Source organism: Poecilia reticulata, chromosome 23, assembly GCF_904066995.2.
Source record: "Poecilia reticulata chromosome 23, P_reticulata-male-v2, whole genome shotgun sequence".
Classification (NCBI taxonomy): Eukaryota; Metazoa; Chordata; class Actinopteri; order Cyprinodontiformes; family Poeciliidae; genus Poecilia; species Poecilia reticulata.
In genome coordinates this window covers 1,943,546-1,961,347 of record NC_088852.1, presented here as the reverse complement: position 1 = coordinate 1,961,347, position 17,802 = coordinate 1,943,546, and the positions used below count along the sequence as shown (strand labels likewise).

Here is a 17,802-nt window from a genome sequence, read left to right as displayed (position 1 = left end):
ACGCCTCACAGGCGAAACATTTCCTTCAAAGGAAGGAGGAAGGAAGGAAGGAGGAAGGAAGCATAACCAGTTTTCAGATGCTGGTTCACTTCCTGTTGTCCACATTGTCTCAAAAAATATTCTGAAAAAACATGAAAATTTCTGAGCTCAAAGTGTTGAAAGTTTGCAGGACAAAAATTTATGTGATTAATTTCACATTTTATAGAAAAAATTCAACATTTGGAAAGTTTCAAAAATGTGAAACTTTTGGAGCTCAGAAATTTTTTTTTTCAATATTTTATTGCAAATTGTCACTTTTGGAAAGCAGAAATTCCCACTTTTTTTTGTTTCTAAAAAAAAATTCTGAGATTAATTTCAAAATGTCTGAATTTTGTCTCCAAATTTTCATCTTTCGGAAATCAGATTTTCACTTTTTTACAAGAAATTAAATAAAACATTTCATAGTTTTTTCTTACAGATTTACTTTTTTCCTGCCTAAATGTCCGTAACACGCCGCAGTGTAAACTTTTCCCTTTCTGACCTTAAACTCTGGAGTTTGCGGCTCGACCTCCAGGTGAAGGTGGGAATATTTCAGGATGAAATAAAAACAGATTTTATTTCATGTTTGGCTGTGAAATAACATTTTCTGTTGGAATAATTCAAAACAAAACTGAATGACGGTAAAAATAGATCCAAATAAACTCTGTTAGCCACAATGCTAACATTTAAAACTGAAATAGTTTTAGTCCTTTGCGAATCGCCATGGCGACGAGCATGATTTTATAAATAAAGTCCGTTTGGCTCGGTTCGTCCCAGAGGTCATGTTCGGGTCGACGCTGCCTTCACATTTCTTGCAGGGATTCCCCGAGATCTTCGGCTAAAAACGTCCCGATAAAAACAACTCACAGTTCGACTCCGATCCAGTTCTGATCCGGGTCCGGTTCGGTCAGTCAGAACCTTCCTGGTTCTCCAGGATGGGATCTGCGGGCAGCGAAGAGGTCAGCAGGGTTACAGGAGTTGGTCAGGAGCGTTTTGGTCGGTGCTGCGTTGCTGTTACCTGTCAAGGTGCTGCTGATGTTGGGAGGAGAGGCGATGAGCACGGCGCTGCCCGACGGCATCCCAGGATGCACCACTGCACCCTGGACAACATTTAGAGGATCTTTATTTCAAGATTTTTTTAGAACCCGGTTCAGATTCTGCAGACTGTCGGACCAGTTCTGGAAACCCAAACCTGAGCCGTTTACATTCCCGAAGTTTTTTTATTTTTATTTTTTTTTTTACCTTCTCTGTGAAATCTTCACTTCCTGCCTCAGGCGTTGCCGTGACAACCGCCTCTGACTCCTCCAGGAGGGTGGCGACGTTGAGGTCCTGGCTCCGCCCCTCCGGCGAAGGGGCGGGGTCAGCGGAGACGGTCTGGATGATGACGCCATCTCCGGAGCAGAGGCCGTCAGTCTGCGCAGGAAAAACAAGATGGCTACCGAAAAACAAACGACGAGGACGGACGGACGGACAGAGAAAGGAGAGAGGGAGACCCACCGACAGGCTGTGGAGGATGATGTGTTCCTGGGAGGAGGGGGAGGAGCCTGTCGTCAGGGTTACGGTGCCGTTATTGGACAGGCTGAGAGGAAGGCTCTGATTGGACGTCGTCTGGAGGTAGAAGGTTCCGGGGGTTCCGGTTGGCTGCAGCTGGAAGGACTGGAAACAAAACAAACTAATAATTATCTGATTTAAGAGAGAGAGAGAGAGAGAGAGAGATAGCACGTTTGGTCAGCTGGTTTTACTGCAGTAAAAGGCTGCTGGTGTTTTGTTGTTGACTTTCCATCCAGAAACCACTTGCTGCATTCTTGTTCGTGCAGGAGGCTCCACTAATGCTTTTCAAAGATGTATGGTTGTATAATTTTGAAGCTATTTTAATGCACGTTTAGTTGCGGGTTGTGGCTGGCAGCAGCTTATTTAGATTTAAAGTGACAGGGCCCCCTAAAGCAACTCATTATCTAACAATGATTTTTGCAAAACAGTGTTGAAGATGTTTTGAATAGGCCATAGAACCATCCTAAGGGAGCATCATAGGTCACCTTTTAATTTTAGATGCAGCTTTATGGGTTATAATTAAAACTACGGTGTCCTGCTGGGTCAAACTCACCGGCAGGATCTCGAAGGTCTGCAGCGCTCCTGAGTTCAGCGTGATGGCGTCTCCGTCTGCGGCCGCATCTGAAGCTGCAAACAGACACACGGTGAGCAGGAAGAGCGGCTCGTCACATGTCCGGCTGCGTCGGGTCGCCAGGAGGTCGCCGGCTCTCACCCAGGTGAGTGATCTGCAGCGGGATCTGGACCGGGATCTGCAGCGCCGCCAGTGGGCCGGAGACGGGACTGCAGCCACTGCTGTCGTCCAGCCGGGCCAGGCGGATCTGGAGCGAGGAAGAGGAGGGACTGCCGGGGAGGGACGCCGTCTGTGATGATGTCATCAGCTCCTCCAGGCCCTTCAGGAGGACTGGCACCGCAAACACAAAGCTGCGTCAGTAAATCTGAGCTAGGAGCCATTTTTAGGACCGATGTGTCTGCAGGTGGAACGATTATTCAACAAAACAAAAACTGAGACAAGAAGTTTGAATTTACAGGGGATTTCCTTTGATCTACACCAGGGGTGTCAAACTCCAGTCCTGAAGGGCCGCTGTCCTGCAGTTTTTAGATGTGCCACAGGTACAAAACACCTGAATCAAATGGCTTAATTACCTCCTCAGTTCTCCAGAGCCTTGCTAATGACCTAATTATTCTATTCAGGTGTGGTGCAGCAGAGGCACTTCTAAAAGTTGCAGGATACCGGCCCTCGAGGACTGGAGTTTGACACCCCTGATCTACACAAACTCACAGTTAGAAACACAGTAGAGCTAATAGTTATTCATCCATCCATCCATTTTCTAACACCTTTGTCCCTTAGTGGGGTCGGGAGGTGCTGGTGCCTCTCCAGCTAACGTACCGGGCGAGAGGCGGGGTCACCTGGACAGGTCGCCAGTCTGTCGCAGGGCAACACGGAGACACACAGGACAAACAACCATGCACACACACACTCACACTCACACCTAGGGGCAATTTGGAGAGACCAATTAACCTGACAGTCATGTTTTTGGACTGTGGAAGGAAACCGGAGTACCTGGAGAAAACCCACCATGCACAGGGAGAACATGGAGACTCCATGCAGAAAGACCGGGAATCGAACCCAGAACCTTCTTGCTGCAAGGCAACAGCTCTACCAACTGCACCACTGTGCAGCCCATAGTTATTCCAGTGATCAATTATTCTGATGATTAAAGCTGCAGGACGAAACTTACTAAAAATATGTGTTTTACATATTTGTTGAAACTGTCACCATGTCGCGACAGTTTGCTATGAGACAATGTGAAAATATTTAGCTTCTCCCAGTGATAACTAGAAACAACAGTCAGAACCAGGAGTAGCTACTTTTTAAGAAGTAATCAGAAACAGAGTTACTTTCTCTGCTCACCGCTGAACGGGATCTCCTTGTGGTTGGCCACTTGCCTCTTGATGCTCCACCATTTGGATCGCAGCCACTGAGGCGAGCGCACGCTGCTCCACCCCCACGCCAGATCCTCCCACTTGATGTCGTTCTCGTCCTCCACCTTCACCGACGAGATCCTACAGGAAACAGGAAGTGTTTGAACCCGTTCGGCCTCTGAGCCCGCGGCTGCCCGGCGTCGGACTCGGACCTGCGCAGGAGGTTCAGGTCGTCCTCCTTCGTCCACTCGGCTCCTCCGCTGTGCTTCCAGTTCAGGTAGTTCAGCCACTTGGACCGACACTGCTTCTCTGAGCGCGTGCGAACCCGATCCGCCACCGTCGCCCAGGAAACCCCGGCCGTGACCGCCGACCCAGGCGACACGCCTGCCATTTCATACACCACCTCCGCCAGGCGTCCCTCCTCCTCCTCGCTCCATTTACCTGAAGTATAGTGTTAGCATTAGCGATAGCAGGCAGCTGAAACCGGAGCAGCGAGGTTCTTGTCATCCTGACCCGTGTTGCAGGTTTCCTTCATCAGACGGCAGCGGTCCTTAACGGAAGAGGCGCTGCGCCCCAGAGCCGCTCCGATCGTCGCCCAGTCGTTCCCGTGTTTTTCCCTCAACCTGAAAAAAACAACAACAAAAAAACAGGTCGAAGCAGGACTGGCTGGCAAACGAGCCTCCGGCCACTAGGTGGCAGCAGTTGTTACTGAAACAGCAAAATAAAACAAAAAAAGTGCTTAATCGTATTATCATTTTATGGAGAAAAATTTTGAATCATGATGAAAATTTTGATTTATTGTTTCCACAATAAATTTTAGTCATTGATGGTAAATACAATTAAATTAACTGAATTATTGTAAATGTTAATTTTGTTAAAACAGCTGAATTTTTATCCAGAATTGTTCTTTTATTTTGATTTAAAAAAATAATTGGGTAATAAATGCTGGTTTCCCACTGTTTTACTCACGCTTTCAGTTTCTCTATCTCCTCCGGAGTATACCTGGAGAGGAGAAGGACCAGTTAGCTCTCCTGACTGGGTCACAGCCTGATTCCAGCCGTCTGATCCTGAACTCACTTGCCGACGTGGTTTCTGTCGTCGTACATCCGTAAAACTCTCCGGTAGACGGCGAACAGCGGCCGGTTCAGCCCCAGAGCCACCGAGCGGTAGAAATCCTTCCTCTCCTCTTTCGACATCTCAAAGATGATCTCTGCCGGATCCTGGATGCCGCGGCGCTGAAAGAACGCAGCACAGATGATTCTTTATGTCAGGGATGTTCAATGTGAGGCCCAGGGGCCATTTGTAGCCCTTGGAATGATTTTATTTGGCCCCCAACTTCAACTCAAGAACGGTAGAAACTTGGACCAACAGCACTTTTCATTCCAATAGACAATTTGTCATTTATTTAGGGTAACATTTTTCACTGTGAAACTTAAATGTGACCTATTCTGCTTCCTTGAACAGGTTAGGGTAGGTCAATGGCCTATACAAAACATGTTCATCACACTATTTTGCACAAAATCATTCTTAGATAATGAGATTTCAGTCAGGCCCTGGGTAGGTATCAGGTGGAACCCTGCTGTGGTTGCTAGGCAATGGGTGGAACTCTGCTAGGGTTGCTAGGCAATGGGTGGAACTCTGCTGTGGTTGCTAGGCAATGGGCGGAACTCTGCTGGGGTTGCTAGGTAACGGCACAGTGGCCGCTTTTTTAAAATTCACAGAAATATTTTATGTTTTTAAACAGATTTTGTTCGTTTTTTATACCACAGCTTTACACGTTTGTGAACAGGAAACGCAGAAACGATGATCGCCATGGTGACGGCATACCTTCATGTATCGGTCGATGTTGCTGATCAGGATGTCGATCTCCTCCTTCGACCACATTCCCTGCTTCCACCGGTGACCTGAAGAAGAACAGAAATCATTTTTAAGCTAAAAGTATTTGGTTGGTTTGACTGAGAGCAGAGAGAAAAAGAACCACAGCAGGTAGAAATGAACAAGTGTTTAAGTTTTGATCCCCAGTGGAACTGATCCGAGTCTACCGGACTCCCAGGTGAGGAAACACCTTAAATGTTTTAAATAAAGAACAGCTGTGGGGCGTTTGGACCTTTGTTGGCCAGCGTGTCTTTGTCCTCTTTAGTGGTGAACCAGGCCTGACTGACTGGTGACACTTCAGCCTTCTGCTCTTTGTCCTCATGCAGAATCTGCACAAACAGACACAAACGGTTCTGTTTGACTTGTTCTGTTGGACTCAGAACCATCTTCCACCATGTCCAGCTTCACGTCTACCTCGATCTCAGTGACGCCGTCATCAGGCAGGTCGCCTTCAGCGGTGGCCGTCATCGTCACCTCAAAGCTCTCGTCGTTTTCAGACACTAACAGAGAAAACAGTTTTGGTTTGTGGCTCCACTTTCAAACATCTGGAATGTTTGTTGTATTTGTCTATTTTACCAGTGGCTGAACAGTTAATGAACTTGTTACTTTAATTAAGATCTGTTTATTGCAAATGTGTCGATTGTTAATGTAATGAAATAGCTGTGAATACCAGTTTTAGCCATTAGGTGTCAGTATTGTTTGTGGTCACATGATGAAGCTACAATAGATATAAGCAGAAGGAGAAATGGTTGAACCAGAGGTGGCAAACCAAACGAAAAAGTAAAATGTCTTTGTTCTTTCCTCAACACTATTGATTCATATTAGCTGCATTTGCATTGCAAAATTTTACATTTCAAAAATAAATTTGCTTAAAGGAAACACTGCAATTTCGAAAAATCAAAAGTTTTTTGATAAATAGTCTAGGCGTTTGGATGAGGACAAGTTTTTTTTGGCCGTATTGCAGTTGTTTCATTTTGCAAAACTGTAATGGAAACGCTTTTTTCCAATCATACGAGTCGCACGATCAACAACAGGATGTTACTACTTGACTTATCTCATGATCAAACTTATTCACCTCTTAGTTTATTGGAATAAACTAAATAAATTAGTTATTGAAATAAACTAAGACGTCAGAAGCTGCGTTATTGAAACCCTGGTTCTGACAGTTCTTGGTTTGTTCCAGTTCATAGTGTGACATAAAGCAGCTTATGAGATCCTGAATTGATCCCTTTAGACGTAAACAAATAAAAGTCAGAAAAACAAACATCTCACTGGTGATGACAGAGAACTGAGGCGTCTCCGGGTTTTCCTCTGTGGAAACTCGCGTCTTCTTTTGAAGAGGCTCCAACTCCTCGTCTGCAGACACATTCACACCTCAGTCATCAGACATCATAATTTCCTTTGGGATTAATAAAGTGTTTTTGAATTTAAATTTAATTTGCTACAGCAGCTACAGCTTCCTGTTTTGGTTACAGGTTGGATGTTAATCTTCTGTTTTCCTTTATCTTAAAGATGTTCGGATCATAAAGCAAATATTTTAAAGGTGAGAAAACGAGTGCAGTCACAAGCCGTGTTTCTATCGATCATTTTGAAATATTTTTTTTGGGAAATAGCAAAATAAAAAAATTAATTCTTAAATTTTGCCAAAACTGCTGGTGGTTTTTGGCTTTTATGAGAAAGAAACAATGTAATGAAGAGGGGATGGAGACACGTCAGGGTTTTAATGCTTTTGGGTTTTTCATTACACTTTAGTTTTATTTGGTTGTGATTTTTTGTCTAAAGTTTTGATTAGTTTTTAGAATGTGTTTGCTAGTTTTTATTAGTTAAACACTGTTTAATTTTTGTTTTTTTATTAGTTACAGTAGTAGTTTAAGTTTTTTCATACATTGATTCATTTTCAGGTGAAGAATTCAAAAAAGTAAAGTATTGAGATTATGTTTACAGCTTTTGGGTCATGAATACTCAACAGAACGTAACATTTTGATCAAATATTTTCAGTTATTGTAGAGCAACAAACTGACTCTGGTGTTTTCTCCCAACGTTTGCAGCCGCCACTTTGAGAACATTTCTGCCATATTCAGCATTAACATCTGATGAAATCACTGGCGTGACCAGTTGACTTCAACACACCTAAAAACAATAACCATTTTGCTACATTTTAAAAGTTAACTGAAAATGTATTACGGAGTTGTCTGATGGTTGACCCACCATTTGAAGGACAGTGCAGGATGATGCTGCCATCACTGTCATGAGTCAAAGTGACGGGCTTTACGCTTTCTGACGCTGCTGGTTCTTCTTCTGCTGCTGAGCTCATCCTGCACCTGTTTGAAACATAAAACACACCAACCTAACTGCTGCTTCCCCGACACAAAGCCGGATGTGACTGTAGTAGAGCATAATGCAGCTAATTATAGTCTAAGCAAAACAAAGCAAAGAAATAAGAACAAAAAACGTTTTTATGTGCAAAGAAAACAACAACTCTGCAAATATCAGCTAAATTCTGGCAAACTACTTTTAAAAGACAAGTAAAAAAAAAAGGATGACACAATTGCTAAAACAAAGCCTTTATTAAAATGCTTGGCTTGGTAAAACTGTAAGAAAGACAGTTACTGTATCATTTCTGTGGCCACTTTATTAAGATAAACTCAAATACATGTAAGCTTGTTTTCTTATTTTATTCTGTTTTATGAATATAAATAAAGTTGAATACAGCATAACTGAAAAATAACCCGTAACTAGTCATGCATTTACAGAAAATATTAAACTTTTAATTAATTTAGCTTTACTCTCTGTCTCCCTCTGCCGTTTTCAACTTGAAACTATGTCAACAAGTACTTTTCTGGATTATTTTATTATAAATTACCATTAATAATCCTTATTATATAATATGCATGCCGAATTATAAATTTAGTAATTTAAAGTTCAGTTCATGTGAAAACTACACTAAAATATGTTTACAGTATATCTGAATCAGAAAATAATGCATAAAATGACATGTTATCTATATGGGGTTTGGAATGCGGCCCCTTCAGGCTGAGAAAAATATATTTAGGCACTCAATGTGCATTGTTTACATCTACACAACAATAAGCAGAAATAGAGTCATATTCAAGACCTTCGAAATCTAGCAAAGAAAACCAAAGATTTCTCGGTTTTTCTTGCAGCTGCTCTGAAGCTAACAATTAGCATCGAGCTAAAAGAAAGACGACATAAAAATCTGCGGCGCCATGTTTGTCGACAAGCTCTCGCTTGTGGCGCCTGAGTAGTTTTGGCTATGATTTAGGCTTTGAAACGATTTTTATGCTTTGGTTTCGCTCCTGCAGATCTCATGGTCTCTGGCCACCAAAGAGAAAGTGAATTTTACTTTTGATTTGGCTACTTACTTCCTGTTTTTGGTCCGGGGACTTTCGAGGTACCAGGATGAAGGTAAAGTGCCAGGATGAAGAAGAGCCTCACGGAGGCCACGGGTTGCCAGGTTTGATCCTAGTTCTAGTTTAAAATGGTAAATAGTAAATCTTTTGTTCATTTGGAACAATAAAAAGATTAAAAACAAAATCCCGAAGTTCTTGAATTGCACCACTCTTTTCTAGTAAGAAGTCAGACAGAAATAAGTTGCGGTCATGGATATGATCCTTGCCCATTATGATGGATGGAAGAAATTGTTGTACATTTTTTCTTTGGTGCTGCTTTACATACATAAAGCCTCATTGTCAGATTCTCTGGGATTTTGGAGTCATAGATCAGATATTATCTGAGCTTTTTGAGATGCTAATCTACCACCACAAGTAAAATCAGTACTTTGTTGTCAGTAAATAAGTAAAAGCAAAAATTCTTCCAGCTCCACAGCATCCAAATCTGAAGTTATCCAAACAAATAAATGATTAACAAGAGTCTACAAAAAGAACAAATCAGAACTATTGCAAACGAGCTGGCAGGCACATATTTAGTAATTTTGAAACAAACATGACAAAGATCCGTTTAGGTGGAAAAAAAGCAAACCTGGCAACCAATGTGAATATACCATTTGCTAATTTATTTAGCTAATTTTAACAGAAACACACTTCAATGCTTCTATATGAATGCTCCTTCTGTACATTTATGTTTTAACTTTAAGTTCAATCTTTTAAAGGTAAAAAAAAAAAATACAGTAAAAACATTGTCCAAAAATAGTTCCGCGTTTGTTTCACCTGGACCCTTTTTGGAGACGGACGATGCGTCAAAGCTGCTAAAACCCGAAGGTATCCGGAGCCAAACTGAAGCAGAAAATGGGAGACCAGCCGGTCAGAGTGTGAGTTTAAGCTACTGGATGGTTATGTGATTAAATGTCACCCGTGGGGATTTAAATCGATTAAAATCTGCTTTCTATGGAGCAGTAAAGCAGCCTGTATGTTGTGTGTCCACAGTTTGGTGTGCGGGGATGTTGAGGGCAGACTGAGCTCTCTGTTCAGCAGAGTTCAGGCCATCCAGAAGAAAACAGGACAGTTTGATGTGAGTTTGACTTTATTCCCACTGTTTGACTTCCGCTCAGCCTCAATTAAACCAGATGTTTTCCTGCAGCTGCTGCTATGTGTTGGGGAGTTTTTTGGAGTAACCCCTGAAGCGGAAGCAGAGTGGCAACAATACAAGACTGGAGCTAAAAAAGGTGGGAAGAAAACACCAGAACAACAGTTTAGGGGGTGAGGGGGGGATTTAATTAAAAAGTATTTATTTATCCCAAAAGAAAACTAAATGTTGTAACTCATGAAAAATCTCCAGTAGCAGTCAGTGTTGCAACAAAGAGGCCTCTGACTGAAGACTGTTGCTGTATTAGAGTTCAATGATGTAACAGCTCAGTATCCAGGCCGTAGACATGATGTGTCACAGTAACATGTCCTGGATGACATAATTAGTTGTTGACGAGCTCTGCTGATCTTCCTCCTTTGCTTTTGCTGCTCGTCTTTAAATTTCCAAACTTGTCCTAAAGTTCTCCTATAAGTCGAGTTCCCTTCATGTGGTTCCTGGTCAAATTCTGTTAAATCTTTTTTCCAGCTCCGATCCAAACGTACATCCTGGGAGCAGCAAGCCAGGAAACGGTGAAGAACTTCCCCAATTCTGACGGTTCTGAACTGGCTGAAAACATCACATACCTGGGTAAGACTTCAAAGATCAGAGCTGCACTTCCATTACAGTAACACAGCATCATATGGAGGCCAGAGACTGCCAAAATTATTATTGGAATCAAAATGATCTCAATGATAACTAATGTTAGACATAGATGCTACTACTACTGCCCTCTGGAGATGATTAATATGGAGGGCTGAGACTGAAAAAAATCAAACATGCAAAAATACACAAAAGAAAAAAAAATAAAACTATGCCCAGTGGGGAATATGGAGGACCAACACTGCCAAACTCAAAAATTTATGCAAAAATGTATAAATAAAATACAGTCTCTATGAAAACAATTTAGATTCATCCTTGTCTGCATCTAGATTAATATGGAGGGTAGAAAGTGCCCACATCAACAAGGCACAATTATGCAAATTTCGTAAAACAAAGATCTCAAAAGTTTCTAAATAGTTTGTGTTTTGTTATTTTCCATTTTTGTGTGTTATATTAATATTTTACAAATGTTAAGGCTGAATTTAAAAAATTTAAATGCAGTGAAAATTCATGCTGTTTTTCTAGACTTATTTGACATTTTGTGTATATTTAATGAATTTTACATAAATTTAATTTAGATAAAATGCACAAAAATCCATATTTTTTAATTAAATTCAATAACAATTGAATGAAAATAGATTTAAAATATATTTTAAATTTCAAATAGGTTATTAAAATCAATATTTATTCTGTATCAAATAAAAGTTTAAATCTAACAGCTTTCCTTGTTGATCTGAATGAAAATGACGGTCTGAGATTTCCTGATAAAATCTTTCGGGTTTGGCGCTGCCTTCCAGGTCGGCGCGGCGTGTTCACGGGCGCATCAGGACTGCAGCTGGCCTACGTCAGCGGCCGGGAGGCCCTGCAGGAACCGGCCCCGGCCCACTGCTTCACCTCCAAAGACCTGTCGGCGCTCGTCACCTCGCTCACCAGCGGCTCCAAGTTCAGAGGCGTCGACATCCTGCTGACGTCGCAGTGGCCCCGAGGCGTGTGGCAGTACGGAAACAACCCGGTAACCCCAGCCTCTCCGAGTCCTGGTCAACATGGACGCTCTTTACAGTACTTAACTCTAAGGGAAGTTTTTGTCTCACAGGAAGTGAACACAAAGTCATGTGGCAGCAGCTCCATCGCCAGCCTCGCCGACAAACTGAAACCGCGTTACCACTTCGCTGCACTAGAGGGCGCTCACTATGAAAGGCTCCCATACAGGTACACAGCAGAGATCTGCAGTAGGACGGCAGGAAAACGTATCGCAATAAAAACGTTCATCAATAATCATCAATACTCATTGATAATCAATAATTATCAAGGCGCGACCTTTCCCGTTTTACCCAGTTTCCACTGCAAGTCGTCGTTTTTAAATTTTTAAGCAGTTATGAGGCAGAGTGGCTAAATATTAAACTGCTCCTGCGCCAGTTACCCAGCAGGTCGTTGCTAGGCAACCAAAGAATGAGTGAGTTAGTTAATGCTGTGCAGTTTGAGTCAAAGTTCAGTGAATATTCTGACAGATGTATTATCTATTAATATTGATCACTATCGCCATATATTGTTATTATTATCCAGCCCCAGTCTGTGTCAATTAAAGCTAGAAATATGCAGCCAAATCAGGCAGCGGTTGCAGTTTAGTGCTAAAATGCATCGTAATTAAAGCTGCCAAACTGTTTTTAGACATTTTCTTGAGAGCAGTCAGTTTGACTGAGGCGACTGGATGTTCTCTTTTCCTCAGGAATCATGTAGTTCTCCAGGAAAACGCTCAACATGTCAGTCGCTTCATCGCCCTGGCAACCGTCAACAACCCCGCCAAGAAGAAGGTAAACGTGGAGTCGAATATTTTCTACCTCAGCTCCAAACAAAGAGCAGAGGCCTCAAACTCAAAGGAATTGGTGGCCATTTGAGTTTTTAAATGGCACAACAAACCCCAAATATTTCTGAAAATATGAAACTTTAATTTCAAAACTGCAAATTGTGTACAACTATTTTTTTATTGTCCTTAAATAACTAATTAAATTCTGTCACTAAACTGACAAACTGCTAATTTCAGCAATGTCTTTAGAGTCAAATTATTGTAATTTTAATCCTCTCATTGTACAATTATATATGTATAATTTTAATAGATATACTTTTGTTTCAAGCAGAAGTATCTGAAGGCTCTTATTGCATTATATTTTTGACATGAGGTTGCGGGCGTGGGCCACTTCTGGCCCACAAACCGGGTGTTGAGACCCCTGTTCTAGAGATTTAAATAAGCAGTGTTTAGCTAAAAATGTCAATTTCCATGCAAAATATCAGCAGTAAACCTGACCAGCCACCGTTTTACTCTCACATCTGTTGAAGAAGAAGAAATGTCGATTTTCCTCGTTTGTTCTCTTGGCAGTATCTGTACGCCTTTAACATCGTCCCCATGAAGAGCATGGATCCCACAGAGCTGGTGAAGCAGCCGGAGGATGTCACAGAAAGTCCGTACAGACGCTCAGCTAAAGACAAAATGGAGACGCAAAAACCGCTGTTCAGCACCACAGAAGAAGAGGTAAAATATCACTGATGTGAAACATTGTTTTAACGGAGCGAAGAGACGTTTTATGAATCTTTCCCCATCTCCTTTCCCAAATTGACATCTACACTGCAAAAACAAAATCTTACCAAGTTTTTGTTCATGTAGTTTTTAGTGCAAATATCTTATTACACTTGATATAATACAAAACTAACTTGCAAGGAACATTATAGCAAGTTATACAAACTTGTTTTAAGTCAATAAATCCTTAATATTGGTGGCTCCACTGACAGGTTACTTCACATATAACAAGACATTTTTACCATGTTATGAGCTAAATAATCTCCCAGTGGAACTAGAACTTTTTCACCAATATTAAGAAATTATTGACTTAACAAGCTTCTATAAATGTTGATAAGTTACTTGTTAGTTTGTGTTATTTGAAATGTGTAAAGATATTTGCACTAGAAACTAGACAAAAATTCTTGGTAAGATTTTGTGATTTTGCTGTGCATTGATTATTATTATTATAGAAGGAAAAATGTAATTAAATCCAACAAAAATCTATACTGCAACACTATACTATGCTAATCTACTTGGACTGGGTCTGATTTCAGTGATATTCTTTAAACGTGAAAGTTAAACCGTTTTATTGGTTTAAAGCTGCATTCACATAAATCCTGTTAGAGTGAAGAAGAAGCACATGTCCGCCCTTTTTGAGCTACATCCGTCACCTTCTGTCTGTTTTTACCACGGTGTGTTCAGGAGCCGGTCCGCCAGTTCTTCTTTGACCTGAGTAGGCAGCAGGGCGGGGCCCCCAGGGGCCGCGGCGGGAAGAGGCCCTCAGACGGACGAGGTCGAGACGGGCATTTTCAGGGGCAGCACAAACAACCGCGCCGGCACCGTGAGTCTGCAGGAACTCAGAAACACCACACAGCTGAAGACATTATCAATAAATCTGACGGATTCTCTCATTTTTTACTTTTCTTGTTCGGAAACAAGAGAATTTTGGTCTCATTTAACCTGAAACAAAGGTTAGATGTATGTAAACGTCTGGTTTTTACTATATAAGTTCATGTTATTAGGAGAAAATTCAACAACAAATCCCAAATATGTCATAATATGCATCTAAATACATTAATAGTTGATTAAATAGAGTAGAAAATATGAAATATCTCCATAATATTCCAGCGGATCTGAAAGTAATAGGAAAGATATTTTTCTTTCCTGAACTCGAGATGTTTTTACCTTCATATCAGGAACTTGTTGGTTAAACACCTGAGAGCTGAAACAAATAAGAAAATCCTAAAAGTCATTGCCAGATTAAAAGCCACCAAAAAGCTCTTTACGTTTCTAACGTCCCCCTGCTCTCCCTGTGTGCAGCGCAGCCTACTGGGCCCTGCTGGTTTTGCCTCGCCAGCCCTCAGGTGGAGAAACATCTGGTCGTCAGCATAGGAACACATGTAAGTTCATCCTGGGAATTTAAAAATGAACACATTAATATCTGCAGAGGTTTGTGGAACTAGAAATCCTGAAATCACTTCAGGATAAACTGTTTATTTTAACGTTGTTGGCGCCTTCTTCACTCTTTTCACATTCTGTCACATCATAACCTCAAAATTGAATCTATTTTTTCAGGGAATAAACTCTTTGATCTATATGTAAAACACTTAATCCACTGTCTACTGCGCTACCCTTTTCTGACAGAACCTGACTAAACGCTTCCTTCCAAGTTTCTTGTGGTTTGTTTTGATGTTAACTTGATTTTTAAGCACTTGGCAGGCGGTTTTTCCCAAAACGACATACAAATGAGGTTCTAATAATAAACCTTTTGAGGTGGAAAACCAGCTCTGCACATTATTCTGAATCTGGTGACGGCATCGTCACACTGTGTAAAAATTCATGGTTTTAATTATGACCATTTCAAACTTTTACAAATTACAACTCTACTGTAGTAACTAATGCCACGGTTAGCAGCCTGGTTGAGAACATTTTACTTTTCTGGGTTTCTTGAAAAGCAGTCGACTCTTCTATTGAAACATACTTTTTTAATGTAATTGGAAAGTGTTTGGTTTGTTTCAGTCACCATCATCACTCATGGGACATTAAGAAAACATTAAAATATTACTTATCATTTCTATATTCCTTGGAACTTGAACGAACTGTAAACACTAAACATTTCCATCTAACTTTACCCTAAACTCTTCCTCACCTGAAAATACTTTATTCTCATCTGAAAATGCAACCAGAAGTTGGTCTCAACAGAAAAATTACCCAACATTAATTATTCAATAGGTATCTGAAACATTACGCATGAAGGCCAAACTATATTAACATTCAAACGCAACATAACTTAACCTTCCTTAGGCTCTTTTCTTTCTCCCTCTGCTTCAGCCTCTAGTTTTCTTCATTCCTGAAAGCAGCGCAGCACACAGTAACCAGCTCTGCATTCATTTGAAACTGATTATGGTTATATAAGTGCAAATGTAGCCTTTTTATGTGTGCATTTCATATGCTTTGCATCGTTTTATCATATTAAATGTAAAACACTTTGTATGCACCACGATTAGCGACATGTAGAGGAAACCCTGGTCTCTGTTCGGCAGTGTTACGTGGCTCTGGCGAAAGGCCCGCTGACTCCCCGCCACGTTCTGATCCTGCCCATCGGCCACTACCAGTCTGTGGTGGAGCTGAGCTCCGACGTGGTGGAGGAGATGGAGAAGTACAAGTCGACCCTGAGGGACTTCTACAAGAGCAAAGGAGAGCGCTGCATTCTGTTTGAGAGGAACTACAGGAGCCAACATCTGCAGCTGCAGGTGAGGTCCAGAGGTCATGACCTCCAGAAACCTGGGAAACGTCACATTTAACTTTTTTCAGGGCTGAAAGAAAACAGGAAAACATCACAATGAAAGCAGGCAGCAACACATTTAGGGTCCAAATTAGAATATGAAAATCTAATGGTTTGTTTGGATTTTCTCATTTTGATTCCATATTTTTGGTATCAGAATATCATCATAAATGATAAAACCACCACCGAGTTTCTTTAAATCAAGTATTTTTAAAACACTGAAAAAAGCTGAATCTTCATCTAGTTTTACAGAAAGTGTAAAAGTTCATTGTTCTTTAAATCGCAGTGGGATTCACTTCATTTCAAACTGGTTGGGTAACTCCTTGGATTTAAAAAAAAAAAAGGACAACCTTGAACATCCTCTTTATGGGATGGTCCTGGAAAAAAACAGTGTCTTCAGTCAGAGACTTCTTCAAATTCACTGCAATACAGACCACTACAATAGATCTTTACTGCCATCACCATCTACAATAACTCCTTGAATAATTTGTATCAATATGAGTTACATTTTATGTCCCTTTAGGATCAATAAAGTGTTTTTGAATTATTTCTGACATCGTCCATGATGCTTACCTTTGTGTTTTTACACCTTTATTTTTCAGGTTGTTCCCGTTCCACTCAACCGCTGCACTACTGAGGACATCAAGGAGGCGTTTATGGTCCAGGCTCAGGAGCAAAACATGGAGCTGATGGAGATTCCTCAACACACAGACCTCAAACAGGTTACAGCAACAGAAATCACAACCTAAAATCACACTGAGGATCTACTATTTAGCTCAGTAGTTACTTTCATAACATCTGCTTTCAGATTGCTCCTCCAGGGACTCCTTACTTCTATGTGGAGCTGGACTCTGGGGAGAAACTTTACTACCGGATTCAGAAAAACTTTCCTCTGCAGTTTGGAAGGTGGGAAATAAAAAGTCCATCTAAATAGGTTTTTCTGATTTTTGATGGATTGGAAAATGATCCATTGTTAGGCAACTGTAAAGTCCTCCTGTCATATACTTTATTTAGCCAGAGAGCCCATCAGTTTTTCCAACTGCTTGGTAAAGATAATACTGATGTACCTACTCGTCTTCCACCAATACTGATTTAGATGCATGTGTAAAACCAAATGTATTCTTAAAATTACTCGGTAAGAAATACTATTTTGTGCAGGGAGGTGTTGGCCAGCGAGGCGGTGCTGAACATCCCGACTCGAGCTGACTGGAAGGAATGTAAACAGAGCAGAGAGGAAGAGGATGACAGCTGCAAACAGCTGAGAGACGATTTCCAGCCATACGACTTTGCCTGGGACGACTAACATGCACACACTCATTCTTGTTTACCTGTTGATGTGAAGACCATGGTCGACAAGCTACATCGTGGGGACCTTGAGAGAATTAGGTCAAAGACAATCCAGTCTTTATGCTGGACTTTAGGTTTGAAACTTTTCATTAACAAATGAGAAGTTCACAAAATATTGCTTTTGTACATTTACAAGAATTTGCAAATCTCAAATAAAAGGTTTTAATTTCTTGAACCGTCAAAAATTTACTTTGTGACTTTTTCCGAGTATAACAAATTACATTACATTTATGCTAGATTATAAAAGGGCCTTTTTTCAGAACTTTACATTCAACTACTCAATTTCCACCCTGACGTATTGTGAAAAGTTGCTGACCACCTCAGAAAAAATAGTTAATTTCTAGTCACCCATGAGATTATGCTGTAAACTGGCCAAATCTGACCATCGGCAAGTTTTTTTGCATGTGAACTGCTTAAGAGCCATAAGGAGTGTACTTTGTGTTGCCCATAGAAGCATAATGGTGCAGTTAAGAATCTAGCAACAAACATTTTGGACTCTAGATGTGCACCACAGACGTACCCCAAAAGGAGTACAAAGTTGATTAAAAGGGACACATAAAATTTGTAAAATCAAATCAATATTAAATTGAACAAAATGAAATATTTG

At 41.0% G+C, this 17,802-nt stretch overlaps 2 protein-coding genes across 4 annotated transcripts; one reads left to right on the top strand and one right to left on the bottom strand.

The window, feature by feature from the left end:
- Positions 1 to 576: 576 nt before the first annotated feature.
- On the bottom strand, positions 577 to 8,879 carry dmtf1 (cyclin D binding myb-like transcription factor 1). Of its 3 annotated transcripts, none has more exons than XM_081603859.1 (17): positions 8,753 to 8,879; positions 7,576 to 7,693; positions 6,640 to 6,723; positions 5,782 to 5,867; positions 5,600 to 5,696; positions 5,320 to 5,396; positions 4,570 to 4,727; positions 4,462 to 4,494; positions 4,006 to 4,115; positions 3,705 to 3,933; positions 3,482 to 3,633; positions 2,282 to 2,470; positions 2,123 to 2,196; positions 1,516 to 1,674; positions 1,261 to 1,431; positions 1,037 to 1,118; positions 577 to 960 (listed from the first exon to the last, which is right to left on the bottom strand). In XM_081603859.1, the coding sequence occupies exons 2-17, from the start codon at positions 7,679 to 7,681 to the stop codon at positions 926 to 928; spliced, it is 1,842 nt and encodes a 613-aa protein (XP_081459985.1). In that variant the 5' UTR covers positions 7,682 to 7,693; positions 8,753 to 8,879; the 3' UTR covers positions 577 to 925. The 3 variants fall into 3 exon arrangements, with proteins under 3 accessions (XP_081459985.1, XP_008398528.3, XP_081459986.1); XM_008400306.3 differs by having other exon boundaries at positions 7,576 to 7,688; positions 8,751 to 8,858; XM_081603860.1 differs by lacking the exon at positions 8,753 to 8,879 and having other exon boundaries at positions 6,633 to 6,723; positions 7,576 to 7,585.
- Positions 8,880 to 9,537: 658 nt separating this feature from the next.
- On the top strand, positions 9,538 to 17,370 carry cwf19l1 (CWF19 like cell cycle control factor 1). Its single transcript, XM_008400308.3, has 14 exons — positions 9,538 to 9,655; positions 9,771 to 9,855; positions 9,925 to 10,009; positions 10,396 to 10,497; positions 11,307 to 11,521; positions 11,603 to 11,718; positions 12,236 to 12,320; positions 12,884 to 13,036; positions 13,766 to 13,904; positions 14,384 to 14,463; positions 15,607 to 15,816; positions 16,451 to 16,570; positions 16,657 to 16,754; positions 17,007 to 17,370. Exons 1-14 carry the CDS (start codon positions 9,633 to 9,635, stop codon positions 17,149 to 17,151), a joined length of 1,656 nt encoding a protein of 551 aa, XP_008398530.1. The 5' UTR covers positions 9,538 to 9,632; the 3' UTR covers positions 17,152 to 17,370.
- The last annotated feature ends 432 nt before the right edge of the window (positions 17,371 to 17,802 follow it).

Bases quoted from the DNA above. Each gene is read 5' to 3' on its own strand.
- dmtf1 (XM_081603859.1), bottom strand. From the start codon at position 7,681: ATGAGCTCAGCAGCAGAAGAAGAACCAGCAGCGTCAGAAAGCGTAAAG. The intron at 2,197-2,281 runs GTGAGAGCCGGC...GTCTGTTTGCAG, and splicing joins GCTGCAGATCACTCACCTGG to CTTCAGATGCGGCCGCAGAC. The intron at 1,675-2,122 runs GTGAGTTTGACC...TTTTGTTTCCAG, and splicing joins AGACCTTCGAGATCCTGCCG to TCCTTCCAGCTGCAGCCAAC.
- cwf19l1 (XM_008400308.3), top strand. From the start codon at position 9,633: ATGGGAGACCAGCCGGTCAGAGT. The intron at 12,321-12,883 runs GTAAACGTGGAG...TTCTCTTGGCAG, and splicing joins ACAACCCCGCCAAGAAGAAG to TATCTGTACGCCTTTAACAT. The intron at 16,755-17,006 runs GTGGGAAATAAA...TATTTTGTGCAG, and splicing joins TTTCCTCTGCAGTTTGGAAG to GGAGGTGTTGGCCAGCGAGG.